Source organism: Bos mutus, chromosome 22, assembly GCF_027580195.1.
Source record: "Bos mutus isolate GX-2022 chromosome 22, NWIPB_WYAK_1.1, whole genome shotgun sequence".
Lineage (NCBI taxonomy): Eukaryota > Metazoa > Chordata > Mammalia > Artiodactyla > Bovidae > Bos > Bos mutus.
In genome coordinates this window covers 57,084,998-57,106,431 of record NC_091638.1, presented here as the reverse complement: position 1 = coordinate 57,106,431, position 21,434 = coordinate 57,084,998, and the positions used below count along the sequence as shown (strand labels likewise).

General features: G+C 49.8%; 2 protein-coding genes across 2 annotated transcripts in view; one reads left to right on the top strand and one right to left on the bottom strand.

The window, feature by feature from the left end:
• SYN2 (synapsin II) overlaps positions 1-21,434 on the top strand; it is a 158,301-nt gene that overhangs the window by 105,818 nt on the left and 31,049 nt on the right. Inside the window, exons 2-5 of the mRNA XM_070360221.1 lie at positions 3,166-3,223; positions 4,492-4,583; positions 6,950-7,106; positions 12,036-12,125. Coding sequence (XP_070216322.1) covers positions 3,166-3,223; positions 4,492-4,583; positions 6,950-7,106; positions 12,036-12,125 — 397 coding nt within the window. The remainder of the gene's footprint in view (positions 1-3,165; positions 3,224-4,491; positions 4,584-6,949; positions 7,107-12,035; positions 12,126-21,434) is intronic.
• Positions 9,581-21,193, bottom strand: TIMP4 (TIMP metallopeptidase inhibitor 4). The gene is made up of 5 exons (XM_005902847.3): positions 20,539-21,193; positions 19,052-19,149; positions 18,517-18,631; positions 15,078-15,202; positions 9,581-14,459 (listed from the first exon to the last, which is right to left on the bottom strand). The coding sequence occupies exons 1-5, from the start codon at positions 20,675-20,677 to the stop codon at positions 14,262-14,264; spliced, it is 675 nt and encodes a 224-aa protein (XP_005902909.1). The 5' UTR covers positions 20,678-21,193; the 3' UTR covers positions 9,581-14,261.

Sequence of the window (21,434 nt, the reverse complement as noted above, 5' to 3'; positions counted from 1 at the left end):
TGTTCGAAGCATACATGAAGGCAAATATATGCATACATTTTCCCCACACTGGAAGGATATACTTGCAAGGGGTAATGAGGGGTATGGATAAGAGGAATGGGAGGGGGAAAATGTGTTTTTCATCTTATACTTTTAAGTTCTTTTGAAAATAGAGTTTTTGGTTTAGCCATCTGACATACTTTTTTTTTTTTTTTTCATTTAAGCCACTTGCCAGAAGTCACAGAACCAAAAAAGTGCACAGCTAGGATTCCCACCTGAACTGTGATTCTAGGCCCTGTGATCCAGAGCCCTCTGGATCCTAGCCCACTGCTTCCTAACAGTGCTCTCTTAGGATCAGGAAGTAATTCTGTCACTTGTTTGTAAACTACAAAAAATTTTCCACAAAGACACCTGGGAGAATGTGCTCATCCTCAAGAAGGCTCTGTTGCCTGCCACCTTGGCTGCCACCAAAGCCTGCTCCATTGCCTGCCACCTTGGCTTCTGTTCTGTAGGACGTGGCACAGCCAAGAGAGGTCAGTGACCTGGAGCCAGGAAACACAAACTGAGATTTCCAACAGGGCAAATTACCTTCAGGAAAAGACATTAAGATAATTGGAGAGGTGGGGGTGGGGAGAAGGCATGAAAACAGGGTCATTAGCCAACTTGGTCAACGGGCAGGTGCAGGAAGTGGCAGATAAACACAGCCAGAATCTATAATTATACCTTCAATATCAATGTTCAAAACCCACAAAATAAATGAGTGAATTTAAAAACTTGGCAGCATCTAAGTACCTAGATATAAACTACTAGTGTTAGGCTTAGCTCCTGTGAACTTCTCTGTGATTTCGAGCATATTATTTAGCTGCTCTGGCTTTCTTTCCCCATTAGTCAAATGGACAGCACAGTCTATCCTGGCCACTTCACAGAGTTGTAAGGAACATATAAGGCAAGAGATGTGCTTTGAAAATGCAAGACGTCGTACCAAATGAGAGGTTATTGTCTATGCCTCTGGGACATACCTCACAGAAGGAGACCTCTTTTCTCATTAAACTTTTTTTTAATTGGATCTCAAATTCTGTGACAGATTTTTTTTCAAGTTGTTTCCATTAAATAGTACTGATTTTTAAAAACTAAAAACTGCCACACACAAAACAAATGGTCCGCAAAACATTTATTCTCCTTTCCTGCTGAAGGGTTTACGATGCATTGTTATCATTAACCAGTCTTTTACTGTTAAACTGAAATAAGCAGTTCTGAGACGAGCAGTTCTGAGACCATTCTTCCACCACTGGTTAAGACTGGGGTGGCAGGTATTTAGAGATGGGAAGCTGGGAGGAAGCATCAGGAAAACATTGCTGGTAGCAAGGTAGAAACAGCTCACCAACACAAGCGAGGACCCTCATGGGATCATTTTTTATTCCAGTTACTTCTGTTTAGAGTCGTGGACAAAGACCTACAGAGTCCACAAGATCCCCAGAGCAGTGATAGAGCAGTGCGTAGACTATTACTTAAACCCACAAATAAGATGTGCTACATGTCCTTTGCCTGAGGGGCTTGCTGAGCTATGAATGTTGAGCGGGGCTCTGGAAGCAAGCTGATGAAGCACAGTAAGGAACTGGGGCAGAGGTACGGAGATGAACTTCGGTGATCCAGTTCTAGGATGGCTGAGTGCCTCTGAGGAGCAATTTGAGGGTAGCTAGGGACTTGGACAGGACAAATGACAACTTCCTGGAACAGACTGTTCCAGGACCAGAGAGGAAAGGAAATAGCCTGGCCCCATCCTGGGCAGTTCACAGGAACTGGGGCGGGAAGTATTTGAAATGGAACTAGCGCTCACAACTTCACGCGCTTTCTCAGTGGAAGAAGGAAAATGGGACAAGAAACTTGTGACGCAGCATACACGTCAAGTCAGTTTTCGTAATGGTGGGAATGAAGATGGCAAGAATGAACGAGCAGAGGGAGACAGTGCTGTGCAGGGCCGACAGCTCTGGGTTCAGACTAGCGCGTGATTATTGCTTCTGTCACTCACTTGCTGTATGACCTTGAATACGCCAGTTTTTCCTCTGAGTCTCTGTTTCCTCATCTCAAAAATGAATGCCCTTCTTCCCATCTCAAAAGTAGTTATGAGAGTTAAATGAGATGTTCTTGAAAGCAACTAACATATAATTCCTAGAATATGATTCCTAGTAAATGTTAGTTTAGCCCTTTGTTTCGGAGAGGGACTTAAGAAAACCTCCAGTGAGACGTGCTGATTTGAAATTTCAAGCACTGGGAAAGCAAGGCCAACCTAGGTACGGGGTGGAAAGGCCCTTTTGACAGATGGAGAAGCAGCCTAAAAAGGCAGATAAGAAACTCTCATGAGAGGAAGGGTAGGTGAAGGGCAGAGTAGCACTGGCTATAAATACAAGCACAAACTCAGTCCTCTTACCAGCAGCTGGACTGTGAGGTTCCTCTGGCTTGTGACAAAATGGGAAGACAATAAGTACGGTTTATCTAGGCTTGACTCATCCCCTTGACTGTTCAGAAACACAGGAGAGGTTTTGTGTTCAATTACAGTACTTTTCCGAAGCCTCTCCGCCCCCCCGCCCCGCCCCCACACTATTTTTCTGGTATAATTAACTCTGCTTCATTCATTGACTGTCCTTTCCTCCTTGTTTTATTGGTTATATTTGCTTTTTAAATTATCAATTACCTCAAATCCTTTCTGGAAGTATGGGTATGAAGGGGTAAAATAGTTTTAGTTTCTTCAGAAACTAAAATTCCAAGGGTAGAAACCAACTAGAAAACCAGAGTGAAACGCAGGATGGGGAAAAAGATAAGGAGACTACAGTGAGGCATAAACTGACCTGGTTTGTACCAGGAGTCTCACCAGGAAATCCTACTCCTGGACTTCACTTGTAGCCAAAACATGACAGCAACTGTTTTCATAGAAGCGGACAGCCTGAGAGTGAGAGGCCTTTTGGTTTATTTTAGAAAGGAAAGGCCATGGTTTGCCTGGAGGCTCTCTCATGGTGATCCGGTAGCAGACTAAGGTCTAACACTGACCCAAGTCTCTTGACTCTCATTCTGGGATTCTGTGTGCCGTCGGCCTCCTCATCTTTGTGAAAGTGAATTTCTGATGACAAACACCTGTACAAAACTAATAGGCGTGGGTTTGTTTGTTTGTTTTTTTTCCTTTTTTTCCAGGGCCAAGTGCTTTCGGGGCAAAAAAATCCTTGGAGATTATGATATCAAAGTGGAACAGGTAACCACCCTGGAGCCCAGGATTGCATCTGCATCATCGTGGGGCCCACTTGACACTCTGGAGTGAACAATCTGGTGCTGCCAAGTGGAAAGATCAGGGTCTATCACTAGCTTCTAGGCTCTCTACCTCCTCCCCCTACCCTTTCCAGGATTTCTCTCTCTATGAGACCCGGTCTTGAAGCCTGCATCTTTCAACTCCCCTGACTTCTCTTCATGGCTCTGGGGTCTCTAGGGAGGCAAGCAGTGTAGCTCTTAGGGCCTCTGGGGGTGCAAGGTCCTCGGGCTGAGGAACACTGTAGAGGAGCGTCTTCTGAGGACACGGCCACACCTCCACTGTGGTGGCAAGGCCTTGCTTGGTAGATACATGTCTGCCACTCAGGTGTGCAGCCTCCAATGAGGCCTCCTCTGTGCCCAAGGCTGCACTTCAGAGAGAACTGAACAAAGAGCACCTCCTGGTTTTAATGCAGTGAAGTCCTGAAAGGCTCATTTTTTTTATCTTCCCTTTGCTTCATGATAAGTAGGGATTAGGTCCATTTGAGTCAGCGGGAGGGGGGATGTCCAGTTTACACAGAACATGTATTTTCTTTGTAACGATAGAAGCTACTCATCATTCCTTACACAGTGTACTGGGATTTACAGATTTACTCTTTCTATCCATTGCTGCATTCAGTTCTTAAAATAACTTGTTAGGCAAGGTTGATAAAAATTATTTCCATCTTATTGATGGGAGAAACTGTCCACCCAGAGAGAATAAGTAACTTGCCTGAACATCTTATGCATCTCATTGAGCCAGAGCAGTACCGAAACCCGATTTCCTAAATGAAAACTTAGTGCTTTTGTGTTGAGACTGAGAAAGGGCATATTTGCCTCAGTTTGCATTCCTGCTCTGCAGAGAGGCAGCACAAAAGATGCTGGGTGGGGAGTCGGAAGCCCTGAGTTTTGCTCCTGTCTCGGCCAACAGTAAGCTTTGTTTGTCCAGAAAAGTCACTTAACTGCTCCTTTGGTAAATAAGGATAATATTTCTGTCCCTCCTGCCTCATAGAATGGCTATGAGAGTAGATGGGATCAGTTTGGGAAAATGCTTTGCAAACTGTAAATACATGTTTGGTGGAAAAGATACTGCTGCTGCTGCTTTATGGGGGGGCGCTCTCAGAGTCAGGACTGTAGGGCTCACTCCCCTACTGCTAATTTTATTTAGTTATGTTCTATCATAGTAAGAAACACATAAGGTGAAATCCACGCTCTTAATCCCCTCCTGTTATTTTCCAGGCAGAATTTTCAGAGCTCAACCTGGTGGCCCATGCGGATGGTACCTACGCCGTGGATATGCAGGTGCTCCGGAATGGCACAAAGGTGGTCCGGTAAGGTCCTTTCTGTCTTCGGGGTCACTGCCACCGTCTCGGGCGTGCCGTGTGTAGTGTACCGACCTTGATGATGTGCTGTGTGGCGGTGGTGGAAGGAGCAGAGAACGCTGGCTCTGGCCCTTAGAGATGTCTTAGTTCCATGGTAAAGGAAGCTCCGTGGACGCAGAGCTCACTTTGCAGTCACTGGATGGTTCCCGTCAGAGGTGTTGGAGGACTCCAGCCCCACTTTAGCCAGTGCAGCTCTGGACTTTCATCTCTCAGTGTATTTCCCCTGGAAAACATGGTTCCATTGCTTTAAAAGAAAAGGGCCCGGGGGGGAGTTTAAAAATCTCTGCTCTGGTCCAGCCTCCCATTTTACATGGATTTGCTTCCATTCACTCAGTGAGTTGGCAGCAGAGCCCTGTGTACTATGTGAATTCTCTTAACGCCCTTCCCAGTGTTCTGCTATATTCCAAATTTCTGGGAACTCCTAAGTCTTGATAGGAAAGCCTGGGTCAGAGGGATATTGACTGTGAGTGGAAGAAAATTTGTAATTACAAAGCACTTATGCTGCAGGTGAGGTGCTAGGTGACGTGTAGACGTCATCAATTGTAATACAACAATTCTGTGTGGGAGGTGATGAAGATTCCAGATGAGGGAGCATGGTTTCCACATTGTTATTCTTTCCCAGGACTCAGCGTGGCCTCAGGGTTCCAGGCATTAGGGTCTTGCTCCAGAAAGAGTCCTCACTTCACCCTTTTCCCTTTTTCAACCTGCACTGCCCTGACCCCGAGGCCACCAGCATCCAACCAGACCTGGTCTGTGACAGGGAAGGCGGAACTCAGGTGTCTGGAGCCAAATGTCAGGGAGTGTGAGCTCATCCATCCTGGAGACTGAGGAGGACAGAAAAGAGCTGCCCACCCACGGTTGGGGAGCACTCAGGAAGCTTCTTCTAGAGACAATGATGGGCTCCCCCAGCTGCAAGTAGAGTAGGTCATAGGGATCCATGACACAAATGGGTGGCAACAAGAGGGCCCGTATCAGCGTGCTGGGACGGATCTGGCAAAATCAAGGCAGGCCTTTCCCATTACCAGTGTGGGGACCCGACGCTTACTGCAAGCCTGGAGCTCAGTTTCAGTAACCGGGATATAAGGTTTGGTCTCAGGCATATAGACGGAGCCAGTTTCCCAGAACTCGGGCACAAGGAGGTTGGCACACACGCCATCTGACTTGATGCTCACTCTCCTGAGTGACTGAGGAGGGGTCCTCCCACCTCTACTTTGAAAGACTGATCTCTGAGCCCAGGTGGGGCTGGAGCAGTAGGCAGGAATTGGGTGGGTCCCAGGGCAGAGAACCAGGTCTGTCACTGCACGTGTGTGAAATGGCCAAAGCCTGGAACCTTGAGGGGAGATGCTGCCACAGAACCGACTGTCTGGGAAGGTGAGGTTCCTCAGGAGTCAGGGCATGAAGTCGGGGCCCTGATCCTGTGGACCTCTGCTGTCTGGAGGTGAAACACAGGGAGCCTTCCTGTGCCTGGGAACACTGTACTCTCAGCTTTCTGTAGCCAGTTGCTCAACCTCAGCTCTGTGGAAACATTTGTGCCCCTCCCTAAATCTGCTTTGGAGGAATAAAACTGGGGTGTCTGGCATCTGTTCTCAGCCAGCCTGGACCCTGGCTCACCTGGGGAGTTGCTGAGGGCATGGCATCTTTAAAGAGCAGCTTGAGGAGTCAGAGCAGGATGCTGAGGTCAGGGATCTTTGGGGCAGGGCAGTGAAGTCAGCCAAGTGTAGTATCTTCAGAGTCTGCTGGGGCCCCCTCGGGGTGCCAACTCCAGAGCCACAGGAGCTTCCACTCTCATCCACAGGGACACGGAAAATTGTTGTTGACTTAAGGTGTGGCAGTCTAAATGTGTTTCTTCCCCGCTCCCTGAGGGCTTCTGCACCTTAGAAAAAGTCAGTGCTTAACCTAGAGGAATTGTCCAGTTGCTAAGTCATGTCCGACTCTTAGTGACCCCATGGACTGCAGCATGCCATGCTCACCTGTCCTTCACCATTTCCCGGAGTTTGCTCAAACTCATGTCCTTTGAGTCAGTGATGGCATCCAACCATTTCATCCTCTGTCACCCTCTCCTCCTCCCACCCTCAATCTTTCTCAGCATCAGGGTCTTTTCCAGAGGAAAGGAATTTCAGAAATCTGTTCAAATCTCCTTTGAGGAATGCCGACATAAAACAGCATTTCCTAGTCCATAAGAAAACAGTCATGACAAAATGAGGGTCTTGGCTCAGGGAACCCCTTCCCTGTCTTGGGCTTTGGAGATGGGAGACAAGAGGATACGTGACCTGAGGTGCTGGTTGGTGGCAGACTTGCTTCTGCATTCTTTCCAGGTCCTTCCGGCCAGACTTTGTGCTCATCCGGCAGCATGCGTTCGGTATGGCAGAGAATGAGGACTTCCGCCACCTGATCATTGGCATGCAGTACGCAGGCCTCCCCAGCATCAACTCTCTGGAGTCCATTTACAACTTCTGTGACAAGCCGTGGGTGGTGAGTGAGTCCCTCTTCCCTCAGGTAAAAGGGCAGCATCCTGATCCTCTGTCTCCGGGTCCCTAGAAGGACCTCTGTTGATCCAGACACCATGAGGGGCCAGCTGAGAAGATGTGGGAGGAGCTTCAGCTGGGGCACGGGGTGGAGCAGGCTCTCACAGTAGGACTTTGTTGTCACTGGCTGGGCTGCCTCTGCTGCAGAAAGGACCTTTGGCCTCACAGCAGAGTCACACAAAGATTCTGTGAAGGAGCCCTTCCAGGTCTGCAGCCATCAGATACAGCAATAAAAACACCTACTTCTTGCCTCCGAAAGATTTAACCATTGGAAAGGCCTGAGGCCAGTGGGGACCAAGGGGATGGTGCACTTCAGAGGGATGTCAGTGTCAGAGTCCTACCAAGTGTCTCAGCAAACTTAAAATGAGATTCATCCACACACATACCAAATCAGACGCTTTTATGCTCTGGAAGTGCCCTCTGAGATAATCAGCTCTCATTCCTTCATGGCAGAAACGTGACCATTTTCAGAAGGAAGGTAAGGAGTATAAGACCACTTATGATGTGATGCCAGCTTCAGAGATTTTCCTACATGAACTTCATTTAATCCTCATAATAGCTTTACAAGGAAGGTGTTATTATCATTATTATCACTTTTTACAGAGAAATGAGACCCAGAGAGGATTCAGTAACTCACCAAAGTTTCAGAGCCAGGATTTCTCTCACACCATCCCTGGCATAAGCTGGGTTACCATGTGAGGAAGAAGCTGGTCTGGTGTTCTCTTCCTGGGCTAGTCTGGAAATCTTGGAGGCAGTGGAAGCCTTTGAGCAGAGAGAAGAGTGCAGCTGGGAGAGGAAGTGGCCTGAGATGGATCTAGGCTGCCCCAGCCTCCCTCTGACTGCCAAGGGGATCCAGCTCCTAGAACTCTGCTGCTCCAGGCTGCTCCTCTCAGAAGGAAACACCTGCCCCTAGTCACATCCTTCTCTTCTTGTTTTTCAAGAGTTATTTCAGCTCTCACACACTGGCTTGCCAAGGGTCATGGCACTGGTGGCTGATTGTGGAGTTCCCAGACCCCAAGCTTCTCCCACTCAGGGAGCTGGAACAGGGGTGTTTGTTTTTTTTTTTTTTAGCCAAAAGGACCCATCACCTCTGCTCTTACACCTGAACTCAGTCTTCCTATTTCCTTGGAAGCCAGGGAGACCTGACAGTGTGAGAGGAAGACCAGTGAGCGAGGAGTCGAAAGATCTGGGAGCTGCTGTAGTGGCCCCTCATTCAGCCTTTCCCTCTGTCTGGCCTGAGGACTTGGAGTCCGAGAGTTCTGCACAAACCAGCTGCCGGAGTTATGTGATTTGAATGGGTTGCTGATCATAGGAGAGCGCGTATGAGGCCGTCAACGAGTTTCCCCTTAGTCACACGGCCTTCCGTGCTGCACTCATCCCTAGCCCTTTCCTCCCTCACCCCTTCAATACTTGCTAGAATTTGGCTCCCTCATAGCCACACAGGGTGGTTCTGCTAGTATCGGCTTTTCTTCTGGGCAATCTCACTAATCAGCCTCCTAAACCACTCTGTGCCCTGGTTTCTTTGTCTGTAAACTAGGAGTGGAGGCTTCCCCAGTGGCTCAGTGATAAAAGAATCTGCCTGCCAATGCAGAAGATGCAGATTTGATCCCTGGGTTGGGAAGATCCCCTGGAGAAGGAAATGGCAACCCACTCCAGTATCCTTGCTTGGAAAATCCCGTGGACAGAGGCGCCTGGTGGGTTACAGTCCATGGGGGGAGGGGGGGTGGTGGCGGTCACAAAGAGTCAGACACGACTGAGCATAAGCATGAAACAAGGAGTAATCACAGTACCTGCCACCAGTCTGCCAGCCTGGTGTTATAGCCCCCAGTGTTGGGGATCAGAAAGAAACTTCTTCTGCGCTGCATGTTCCAGAACTGTGCCAGTGGCCAGGGAGGGGCGGGTCAGAGAGCCTGGGCTGGGGCTTTGCCCCTCCTGGGATCTGGGATCTGGTGAGGGTTCACATTCTCACCCGTTCACAGTTCCAGCACATTGCCGTTGGCGTCACAGGGGAACAGCAGGGCTCCCTGGCCACATACCAAGTTCTCCCTTCATTTTCACTAAGCAGCTGCCACACTAATGGCATTTTATATATTGTTCATGGGGATGAACAAATCTGGTGACTGTGAAGGGGGCTTCCCTCTGAGACGATGACTTTGGTGTGTGTTTTCTAAATGTCTCTACTGTGGCTGCTCCTGGCATGAGGAGAGGCCTCAGCCGTGTTGTGAAGGCTCCACCTTGCCTCTGAGCACATCGGCTATTTCATAGATTGCCCAGGGCAGGCACACGGGGAGTTTGGAAGCAGAAGTAAGACCTATCAGTGAAAGCAGCATTCCAGGGAGAGCAAGAGTTCTGCCTGCCATATTGCTGCAGATTTATCTGAAAATCCTGTCACTGTATGTGGGGTTTTTTTAGAGGCAAATGCACAAGAGTTGAAGCATTTTATTTCCAGGAGGGATAAGGGTAACATTAAATTCAGACCGATCTTGAAATCCCATTTCATCTGAGAAATCTTTCCTGATATATTGGATAAATGGTTATGCTGAGCATTATCTTCCTATTCATTGCCAATACCACCCCCAGCTCCAAATGCATTCTTTTGTCTATGTGGAGAGGAAATGACCCTTATCAGATATTACTTTTGTTTAATTGATGACTGTGTGCTTGTGACTGAGGATGAGCTTCCAAGGAGGCAGGGGTTAGATGCCAAGTCTAGTGCTCTGAGCAGAAGGGACTACAGAAGGTGGAGGAGGGCAGCGTGAGCTCCAGGGGAACCAGCTTAGTGCATGGGAACTGGCTGCCATCTTAGTCTTGACTGTGCCAGGACTCTGGGAACCCGCCGGGGGCCTTCTTGGCATCAGCGTGGTGTCTGTGTAACTCTGCCACATGCTGGGAAGATAGGGCCCCACATGCCTTGGTGCTGTGCCAGGGCGTGGGCTGCAGCAGGACAAAGGTTGTGAGGCAGAGCTGGCATCAGCTGGCGGGGGAGGCTGGAAGGCCTCGGGAGCTCAGGGAGGTATCCAGACACTGAACAGGAGTCCAGTCATTCCAAGTGGCCAGCCAGGACCTAAAGGTGAGGTAGTGGAGGGAATTGGAGAATGCAGGAAAGGTCTGAGAGGTGGTCTTGACAGTCAGAGAATGTGGAAGAACCAGAGAACACCAGCAGGGATGGCAGGGTACAGTGAAGAGCGCACTGGGCAGGATGGGACCCGGGCCCTGTCCCAGCACAGCCCCGACTCCACGCACGACGTGGGAGCCTGTGCTCCCCTTTGCTTCTCTGGCCTTGGTCTCCTCATTTGTAAGATGAGATGTCTGGTCTAGAGACTCTCTGAAGTCTCTTCCAATAATAAAATCTTAGGGCCTTGGGGGTCCATCAATCATACTTGCAGCCCCAGAGGAGGCCTTGGAGATCTAGAGCCACCAACGGCATGTCACTGAGGAAAGTGACCCAGAAACGCCAATGTTTCTCAGCATTTCAAAAATAACAGATTCTGTCTCTACTCACAAAAGGACCACAGCCAATGATCACTAAACAGCAGTCTCATCATGAAATTTAGGAGGAAATACAATGAAAAGATTTTTTTTTTTTTTGGCGTGGTTAAAAAGTCTGAAGAACTGACCAAATTCAGTTGTCTATTTTATATATGAAGAAAATGAGGCATAGAGAAGCGACATAATTTGCCCAAGGACAAGCAAGTTCAAGGCAGAACAAGAAGAATCAGAAGACTCTGGTTTTCTAACAACCCAGTTCTGGCTTTTATTGTCTCCCCGTACCAACACACGTGCTAACATCACTGATTGAAAACAGGAACTGGGCTTTTGAAACATGTTCTATCTTTCCCTTCCTTAGTAAACAGAAGGTCGGTTTGATCTGGCAACTCTTCCTTCCAGCAGTTCCAGGTATCAGTGGCTTAGAGTGTGAACCCAGTAGCACCAGAGAGAAGATGCTGGATCACTGCCGCTGCTAGTGCTCTGGGGTGGGTGTGTGTGGAGGTGGGGAATGAGTGTGAACGGACTGAACTGGAAAGTTTCCTGTGGGAAGAGCATGGTCTCTTTAGAGCCTGAAAGGCAGCTGCATGGAGGAGAAGGAAGAGTTACGGGTTAGGACTAAAGGGGTCTGGCTATGAGTCTGGCTCAACTACTTTGTGACCTTGAGTGAACAACCTCTCTGGGCCTCAGTTTCTCCACTTACAAAGCAGAGGGGTGGGCAGGGGACACCAGGGACGCTACATGTTCGCCAAAGGCAGACCCTGACACTTAAGTACGTGCACTTCACCCCTCCTCCCCGGAGCTGCTGGGGCTTCTCATAGGTGAAGGATCCAGTGAGTTCAGTTCTTAGATGAGCAGTGAGTCCAGAAGACAGCGTCTGTCTTTGCTACATTCCATGATTTCTTTTCCTTGGCATTCAAATTTCCAAGACTGGGCCCCTTGTTCCCCCATCCAGCTTCATCACTTGCCATCTCTAGAGATGATGGTGGTTAAAGTTATACAGACCCAAATTGCAACCCCAGCTATCCCTTTCTTCGCAGCACTGTGGCTTCAGGCAGTCACCTACCCTTCCTGAGCCTCATATGTAAAATGAAGATGATAAAGACCCTAGCTCATCAGTTCGATATGAGGATTAAATGAAATATCATTAACACTGAGTAGGCACTGAATGAATAGTAGCTCACTCTTTCCCTTCCCCAACAGAAGCATATGTTCCTGGAGAATAGAGGGTGGGACATAGAGGGTGGGACACCTCTTTTATATCCTCAGAGCACTTTGCACAAAGCCCTCAGTGGAGCAAATGCAGAATAAATATTTGTTCAATGGATTGCCATTTTGTCTGTTCCAGAAGCTGTCTGGGTAAACTGAAACCTTTGCTTCTCTTTTGCAGTTTGCCCAGCTGGTGGCCATCTACAAGACACTGGGAGGAGAAAAGTTCCCGCTCATTGAGCAGACTTACTACCCCAACCACAAAGAAATGGTAGGTGACTGAGAGGGGCCATCAGTCTCTGCTGTCTGCACTCTGAGCTTAGCCGTGTGCTGGCTGTGGGCCTCTGAGGTGTGCCTCAGCCTCTCAACCCCAGAGAAGCTATTGAGGTTGAACTGCAGACCTGCTTTGTGAGGCCACAGTGTCTGGGTTTTAGCTGACAGCCCTCTATCTCCGAAACTTGGAGACAGAATAGGAAAGAGCAGAAACAGGGGCGTTTTATCAAAAGCTGAGAGTAACAACCTAGATGGATCAACAGTCAGAAGATCCTGCTGCTTGCAGTTCTAGCCACAAGTCACAGACGGTTACATTCCCTCACCACGTGTCAGCATCCCAATCCGAAAGGCGAGTGGGCTTAATGATTCCTGGCCAGGATAGCTAATATGACACTTGCATGGTTTCAGTGAGATTCTTTAAGCAAATAGTCTGTGAGGAGTGTGGAGTGCTCCTCAGATGTAAGCTTTTGTTCCTGATATTATTTACCAGCCCTTCCATTCCCTGGGCTTCCTCAAAATTCAGATAAGGGTTTCACTCTGCTTTTCACTCTACCTTCTCTGAGGCCATCCCAGGATGGCAGAAGGAGCAGAATGATGGGATAGATGGTTGGTACGGAGGCTGCCTCTAATGTTTATACCCCTTCTTCATCTCTGGCCCCACGTTCTCTGCCCCAGGCCTGCGTGGTCAGTGGGTAATCCTACTTAACCCACCAGTGGAGACTCTCTGCCTTAGCTTTCCAAGTCTTGTGTTCCAGGACAGAGATCTCCAGGACTCTCCATTTGCACCATTTCTGTGGAATCTTCTTCTGGTGTTTTGTGCATGCCCCAGCTTATCAGCAAGCCGTATAGAACTTTGGGGCCTTGGAAAGAACTACCTTCTCCATCTTTGCCAGAGCTTCCCCAGGAGAGGCCGTGGAACTTTAAGCACTTGTCCCTGATAAATCCTTAAGACCTCCATCAGGGCTTTCCCTTTCAGGACAAGTCAGGAAGGCTTGTAGAGGCAGAGGAACCCTCAGGGACTGTGCTTGTAGATTTCAGGGCATCCAAGAGAGGACTGAGCAGAAGGCTGGGCGAGGAGCTCTCGAAGCTGGCTTCGTCCTGCTGTAGCATCTAGCAGGCTGACCACTTGAACTGTAACACTTGCAAAGTATATTTCTCACCTACATCCTCTCCCCCAAGGGCCCTTGTGTTCTTTTTCTCCTGTCCTGTAGCCTAAAATTTGCTCTCAAGAGAGGACACCCACCCCTCACCCCTAAGATCTCTGTGAGGCTTGAAGAGGGAATTTCAACTCTATAAGAGAAAGGCTTTTTTTTTTTTTTAAGCTTAAAAAAGATTTTGAAGTAGTAATGAAAACATTAGTAATCTAGTAGAGAAGGACTTTCTAAAGGAGACAGAGAAGAAGCCTTTTGGACAGCAGTTGAGGACATTAAGTATAGTTAACCTGGAGAGACAATACCCAAGTCTATTCTTGCTAACTGGGCCAGGCCCTGTGCCAAGAATGGTATAGAGGGGATTACACTGTAGGCTTCACATTGAACGACTCCTTGTCCCCCTTTGTCACCCCCCTAAACAGATTGAAAGTATATCTGAGGATCAGAATGAGTTGAGACAGGAGGAGTAGATGAAACACAGCCAGAGGATGTTGTTCTTTTCATTTCTCCAAATCAGCCTGTTTATGATACTGTCACCCACGTTCTGCTCTTATATCTCACAAGCCCACCCCATCCCATATGTATAACAGTCATCATTTCTCCCCTGTCAGATCAGTTAAGATAAAAAGAAAACACATTTATCTGGGGAGAAAAAGGAATAGTCCTAGCTTTGAAAAAAGAAACTAAGCCAGAATCAGCAACAAATACCAGCTCAACTAGAAGGTTCGGAGGCAGGGATAAAGGGCTGAGGGTGGGAGAGAAAAGTCCTGCTGCTTTCCCTAGTCCTTGGCCCGACGTGTTCTGGACTGGGGTCCTGGACACAAGCTGCCACATGCCCCATCCCTGCCCTCATGCTGGCCACACCGTCCACCTGGTACTTCCCCTTGTCTGGCATCCATGAAGCACGTGGGGACAGCCAGCGCCCTGCCAGGAAGGAAAAGGGCTTGGTCTTCGGGACTCTCAAAGGGTTGTGGCGATCCGTCCTAGGGCTGGATGATGTCAACAAACTCCTTCCTGAGGGGCAGGCGTCCCTGGTACCAGCTACAGCTGCCATCAACATGCTTCATGCAGACATAATGCTGGGCCTGGTACCCGTAGAGCTTCCGTTCCAATAGCCAGTCTGTCCAGAGGCACTCATTGGGAGCCGAGATGGTGCAGGGCACCGCATAGCAGGTGGTGATCTAGAGCCATAGCCACACAACATCCAGGTGAGTAGGGTGTCCTTTTTCTATTCTTGCCTTTCAGACTCCTACATGTTCTTACAGCCTAGCTCAAATGCCCCCTGGCGTATAAGGCCCTTGCAAGTCTCCAAATTTCTCCCTTAGTTCTCTTTCCTCTGTACTCTCCACATACAGTATTGCCTCCCAAAAGGCCCGAAGGCCCTTACTCTACCACTGACCTAAGCAAGTCACTTCACTTCCTATAACATGAATTTCTTCCCCATAAAATGGAAATCTTAACTCTTCATAAATTTGTTTTAAAGACTAAATATCTTAAATAAATTAACCATTACAGGTCCTGACAAAAAGACTAGACTCTTTAAGTGGTAGTGTATTATCCCAGTGTGTCTTATATGATGGCTGCCTTCTCAGCCAGAATGCAAGTACATTGAGATCAGGGACTATGGGCCTTGTTGCTTTCCCACCCCCAGCTTTGAACGATGCCTGATCCATCACAAACCTCAAGTATAGTACAGCAAGTGAATAGATCACACACACGGGAAGGAAGGAATACACGAAGGGTGAGGCTGCATGGCCCTTCCCCCACCCCCGAAGACCTTGGAAATGGACAGTCCTTACTTGGCAGCCACAGTTCAGATGGTAGTGGTGATTCAGACTTTCTCTCTGCAGAAAGGACAGGTTCTCCCAGGGCTCAATGTAGTTGCAAAGATGGACAAAGACTTTGCCATCACTGAGGATCTGACCTTAAAGGAGAGATAGAGGAGAGCCAACATGAGGAGTCTGCTTGTGGAGCTCTAGGAGTTCTTGAGGGAGCCCAGAATCACAGCCTCCTCGGTATCTTGTGGTGGAAGTGGTGACATGGGGCTCAGTGAAGGAGCCAGAAAAACCTCTACTGTCTTTATATCAAAGCCATTACCAGATGATGTTTGTATGAGGGAGAGTTGTAGGGCAAAGGGCTTTCCATTAGCATGGTGCAGACAGAGGGATGTGGGCTTTAAGTCAGAATCTTGGTGGAAATCCCTTCTTTTCTATCATTTACTAGTGTGTGACCATAAGAAAGCCATGTAACTTCTCAGCTGAAAGATGAGAATAATAAGGTTATTGGCAACATTAAATGAGAGAATACCCATAGAAGATGTTCGATACTTAGTAGGTCTCTCTTCCTTTTCAACCTTTTCCAACCTTTCTCCTGCTCCAGTGATATCTTGGTGAGTCTGTCCCCTTCCCCTTCTTTACATATCACACTCTTTCCTATTTTACAAATACCCTTTTTAGTACCACCTTGTCTGCAAAGCCATCCCTGGCCATACTAGCCCTCACCTCTCTTAGAAGGTCAGTCATTCAGTCATTTACTGGCTGAGCAACTACTATGGCCTGGTGCCAGGAATACAGGAAATAAACACGACAGGATTTCTACCCCTAAGGAGCTAAAAACTAGTAGGGAAGACAAATTGTTGTTGTTCAGTTGCTCAGTTGTGTCCAGTTCTTTTCGACTCCATGGACTGCAGCATGCCAGGCTTCCCTGTCCTTCACTATCTCCCAGAGTTTGCTCAAACTCAAGTCCATTGAGTTGGTGATGCCGTCCAACCACCTCATCCTCTGTCATCCCCTTCCCTTCTCCTCCTGCCCACAATCTTTCCCAGCATCAGGGTCTTTTCCAGTGAGTCAGCTCTTTGCGTCAGGTGGCCAAAGCAGTGCAGCATCAGCTTCAGCATCAGTCCTTCCCGTGAATACTCAAGGTTGACAAACAAGCAGAAAATGATACCGTTGTATGATTCTATACAGGATGTGGTATAAGAACAAAGGAAACACAGTTATCTCTGTCTGTGGAAGGGGTGGGGGCAAGAAGGGTGTCTAAGATGATACTTGGGTTGGGCGTTGAAAGGATGGGTAGGAGTTCAGCTGCCAGACAAGTTGGGGAAGGACTTCTGGACACTGGGACGGACGGACACAGCCCTGCAGAATACCTTTTGCAACTGCAAGTAGTTTAAGCCCCAGGGGAAATGAAGGGCTGGGAACGGCCACTGAGCAGTGACAGGAGGCAGGGCTGGGGAGGTCAGCGGGTCTGCTCTCAGAGGGTATTAGGCAGAAGGGCTGCATCTGCTGCTGCAGAGTATGGGCACCAGGATGAGTTTTCAGTAAGCCTGTGCTTTGTCACTTAACCCCACCTCCGGGTGGACTTGACCTCCCTGAGGCAGCCAGCGCGTGTCTGCATCCCTGATGCACTTCAGCCCCTAGCAGGGGGCAGGTGCTCAGGAAGGAGGTGGCCCCATCAGCTAGTCCCGGGACCTGGAGATGCCAGGGGCCTGTTCTGCCCCTGCTCTCCCATCCAGAGGTGCCCGGTCCAGCACAGTCCACGTCCTCAGACCTGGGGCCCTCCACCTGCGTGGCCTCCAACACCTGTGCCTTCTTAGAAATCTGAACTGTGAAGGAGCTCCTTGATTCCTCAGACCTGGGGCCCTCCACCTGCGTGGCCTCCAACACCTGTGACTTCTTAGAAATTTGAACTGTGAAGGAGCTCCTTGAAGACTGTGGCATGTTTAGTGCATCTCCACTTGCCTGCCCCAGGCCAGGCAGTGAGGAGGTGGTCACTCATTGCTGAAGGGATGGACAGAGAGTGGAATTCCTCCTTCTGTTCTCCCCACCAGCTGTGTTTCTCTTTTCCTGGCCTTCTTTCTAAATATGTTTTATCCTTTAGGGAAAATTTAGATCCCACTTACACAATGAAGGCTTCCCTAGTGGCTCAGATGGTAAAGAATCTGCCTGCAATGTGGAAGACCTGGGTTTAGTCCCTGGGCTGGGAAGATCCCCTGGAGAAGGAAATGGCTACCCACTCCAGTATTCTTGTCTGGAGAATCCCGTGGACAGAGGAGCCTGGTGGGCTACAGTCCATGTGGTCTCCAAGAGTCAGACACGACTGAGCGACTACACTTTTACTTTCACTTTACACAGTGAGGCTTCCCTGTCTACAACCACACAGATACCTTCCCTGAACAACAAAATAATTCAGTATTGCATTCATTCAGTTATGGATTAGATTCTTTTGAGGTACTTTAACTATTTTATCCCAGTCAGTGGAGGATGAGGAGATCTGCCTGGGCCCAAGGTCTTGGAGACAGAATCATATTAGAATCAAGGCTGCTATTAGGGCCTGTGCTTTACTGCACTTCCAGAATAAGGCCTTGGGTATGAGTCAGTCACGAACCAAGAGTGTGACCCGTCATGGCCGCCTAAAGCTGATGCTATCGTAGGCTACAGTGACTGTTATGTGTGTGTTGTGTATATGTGGGGTGAGGTTGCGAGTGTACAATCCTCCTTTGTTCTGTGTGACTCAGACCTCCCTGCAGTGTGGTCCCCGGTTCAGGGCCCAGTGCTGGGGAGGGACGGGGACAGGCTCTATCCCGCTGAAAGTGGCCAGGACAGGAAGGGGTCTGGGGATCACGGCCAGCAGAACCTGGAGCTAGAGTGCATGTATCTATTGTCCTCAGGCCTCTGAAGGGTCATCCTGGAACAGAGGGCAAAGCTGAACCCACCAGGGGCAGTTTCAGAGTGGCATAATTTGGCTCAAGATACCAAAAACCTCAGGCTTCCCAGATGGCTCAGTGGTAAAGAATCTGCCTGCCAATGCAGAACATGCAAGAGAAGCGGGTTCGATCCTTGGATCAGGAAGATCCCCTGGAGGAGGAAATGGCAACCCGCTCTAGTATCCTTGGCTGGGAAACCCCATGGACAGAGGAGCCTGGTGGGCTACAGTCTATGGGGGTTGAAAAAGAGTCAGACACGACTGAGCATGCACACACCAAAAATCTTACATCATTTAAAGCTGTTTGGAAACAGAACCAGCTGCCCTAGGCTGGGACAGCAGCCTGTGAACTAGAAAGGCAGTGGCACTGACAGGGAGGTTACCAAGGCTTCTCCCAACTCAGGCTGCCTTGAGTAACGCAGCTGCTTGTGCCCAAGAAAACGGCTCAGCTTGCTGCCCAGGGTCAGCCTGGCTCCTCCCTGCCTGCCTTCCTAGGGCAGAGACTCATAGGGCCGCTGCTGGTCTTTAACTTACCAGTCAGGAGATACTGCTTCTGGCTGTTAGCTTCTAGTTTCACCCCACAGAGGGAGGAATCAAAAGGCGTATAAATATACTGAATATCGTTGACTTTCTCAAACCCTTTGAACATCTGAAAGGTAATTACGAAAGAGCAATATTGAGTCAGTAAGTGTACTTTATATCTTAACAGGAAAAACTTTTTCTTAATCTAAAAAAGTTAAGTGAAAGTCTAGTTCAGGACTTGTTGCGCACAGATGGCACCGCTGGGTCTTATCTCCCTAAAATATTTAAACCTTGGTTTATTCCAGTGAGAAGGGAGGCTCCTCTAGCAGCCCCACGCACAAGCACAGAGGGCCTGTCCTGCACTGTCCTCTGGCTCCTATGGCCTGCCTTCTACATGTCATCCACTCTGCTTCAGTATCTATACCCCTAGCATCACTGAGCCAGGCCGCCCGAACCACCAGCCCCACAGCCCCACCCCTCCCAGGTCACAGCCCCCACCTCCTCCTAACAGCCCAAGGGGGTGACGCCCTGTCCTGCCCCCATGTACCTTTATCTGTTTGATTTCATACCGGATCATTTTTTGAGGGTCAGCAGGGTCTGTGCTGGCAGGAACTACCTTCTCACTGGAGATCTTGGCCCGGATAGCTGCACAGGAAGAGAAAAGAGGGGACCTTCAGCAGCCGGTGAGAGTGATCCTCCTGGGATCTGGGTGACCTGTGGCCCTCTGGAGAATTCTGAAGGGGGGTTCTGGGTTTAGGTCTCGGTGGGTTGCGAGGAAGATTCTACAATCCCTGGAACTTCCAAACCCCTCGGACCTACCAGGTCCTCGAGTCTCTCCGCTCTGCCTGCTGCTCTGGGGAGTCCAGTTCTCTGTAGCCCAGACTAAGGCGGGTGGAGATGGGCAGGGCCAAGGAGCCACATGAGGGCAGTCAGTGTGCAGTCATCCACTGCTATAGCCCAGGACCTCAGAGAGAGCCCGACCGAGCTGACGTTGGCAAATGTTTATTGAATTAATAAATATCCTGACTGTGCACAGAGGTAGTTCATCTCTTTGTTGTTCGGGTAGTAATCAAAACCTGTTTATGAAGTTCTTCCTCGGTGCCTGGTCTAACACTGGGTCCTAGGCCCACAAGCACGGTTAGGGAAGGGCCCCCACCTTGCAGAACTCTTGGTTTAGTGGAGAACACTCTTACAAAGACCAACAGCACAGCACACTAGGAGCACAGAGATGTTGGAGATGTTGTGGTAGCACCAGGAGTCAGGAAGCCTTCAGAGAAGAGGAGACTCACTGGTTTTGAAGGATGAATAGGAGTTTGCCAGGAAGTTAAGGGTTTTTGAAGAAGGGCATTCCAGGCAGAGAGAAAGGGTAAAGGGTGTGTGTTGGGGTGGGGCCGTGATGACAACCTCAGTTATAGTCTTGGATACAGAGGGATGTTTATCATGAAAGCCCAACCCTCTGAACCCCCTCCCCCCCAACCCCCCTAACCAATGGATCAGAATAATCACTGGATAGTTCCGGAGACTTGTTATTCAGTGACATCCCATAACTGCAGTAGGCAGGGGAGAGGGGATCGCTCTGGAGCCCTTTACACTGTCTTTGGGCTCATTCTCTCAGTTGTAGCTGACTCTTTGCAACCCCATAGACTGTAGCCCACCAGGCTCCTCTGTCCATGGGATTTCCTAGGCAAGAATATTGGACTGGGTTGCCATGCCCTTCTCCAGGGGATTTTCCCGACCCAGGGATCGAACCCTTGTCTCTTGAGTCTCCTGCATTGGCAATTGGGTTCTTTACTACTGCGCCACCTGGGAAGCCCTACACTGTCTTTGATTCTCTGGCAAGTCAGCGGGTCTCTGCGTTTGCATGGTTGCTATGGCGCCGGCCCGGCCCAACCCACCGGTCGCAGCAGGAGGCAACTGGGGCGGGATTTGAGCTCCACCCCTTCCCTCGAGACTCCAAGTCCGCGGCGCGGCCCCACCTCGACCCCACAGACCCCCACCCACTGCTGGGGCCCTCGAGGGCTCCCCCGGACTCACCGAGCGCCGAGTGGCAGACGTGCTGCTGGGGGTGCGCAGGGGCGCAGCTGCACGCCTCGCCCAGCCCCGGCGGCCGCAGCAGCGCCAGCAACCGCAGCAGCAGCGCCCAGCTCGGCACGGGCCGGGGACTCTGGGGCATGTCTCCGCAGGGCTGCGACTGATCCTGCGGGGACTGTCAGACCACACTGCCCCTCCACGGCTTCTCCAGAGCGCGGCGCGCCCCTCGCCCTTGGCTTTATGAGGTGGACCTAGAGCCAATCCCGCCCCAGTGGGCTCCGCCCTCCCTTGGCCGCAGGCCACCCTCGGGCGGCCGACCCGCGGCCCTCCTGGCCGGCAGGCTCAGTAAGGCGCAGGGGAGAGCCGCGAGAGTCCCCGTGCTGTTTCCCTGCCTGAACCTTCTCGAAGTAGAGGGAAGGCACCGGGAAAGGGGATGGCGTCAGGACAGAAGGACAGGGCCACAGAGACAGATGCTTGGGGAGCACAGAGACCAAGGGTCTGTGACTCAGACAAAAGGAGCAAGAGTGCGGAGAGGCTCAAACAGAAAGAGTGAGACAGGCAGAGTCAGAGAGAGGCAGACAGAATTACAACAGGCAAGAGAGACAGCGACAGAGAAGGCCGGACCTCTTGCTGAGCTGCACACTGGGAATGAGACAAGCTCCTCAGGGCTTCTTTCAGCTGCAGGAAGTGTTTTGAATGCCCTATTTATGAGGCTCCAAAGCAACAGCAAACAGTAATGGAACAGGACAGGGAAAGTTGGGGTGTGTGTGTGTGTGTGTGTGTCTTGGCTCTATTGGCTGGGGGGTGGGGAGAGACAGCGGAGAAAGCAGCCGGTGCCTTAGAAACCCTTTTGCGTTCCCCGAGCCCATGCAGATGGCGTGAGGACAGTGCTCTTTGAG

What these genes read in the sequence shown, in the direction of transcription:
- TIMP4 (XM_005902847.3), bottom strand. Translation starts at nt 20,677, where the DNA reads ATGCCCCAGAGTCCCCGGCCCGTGCCGAGCTGGGCGCTGCTGCTGCGG. An exon ending in ATGAAATCAAACAGATAAAG is followed by an intron (nt 18,632 to 19,051) that starts GTACATGGGGGC and finishes ATTACCTTTCAG; the next exon opens with ATGTTCAAAGGGTTTGAGAA. An exon ending in ATCTGAACTGTGGCTGCCAA is followed by an intron (nt 14,460 to 15,077) that starts GTAAGGACTGTC and finishes CTATGGCTCTAG; the next exon opens with ATCACCACCTGCTATGCGGT.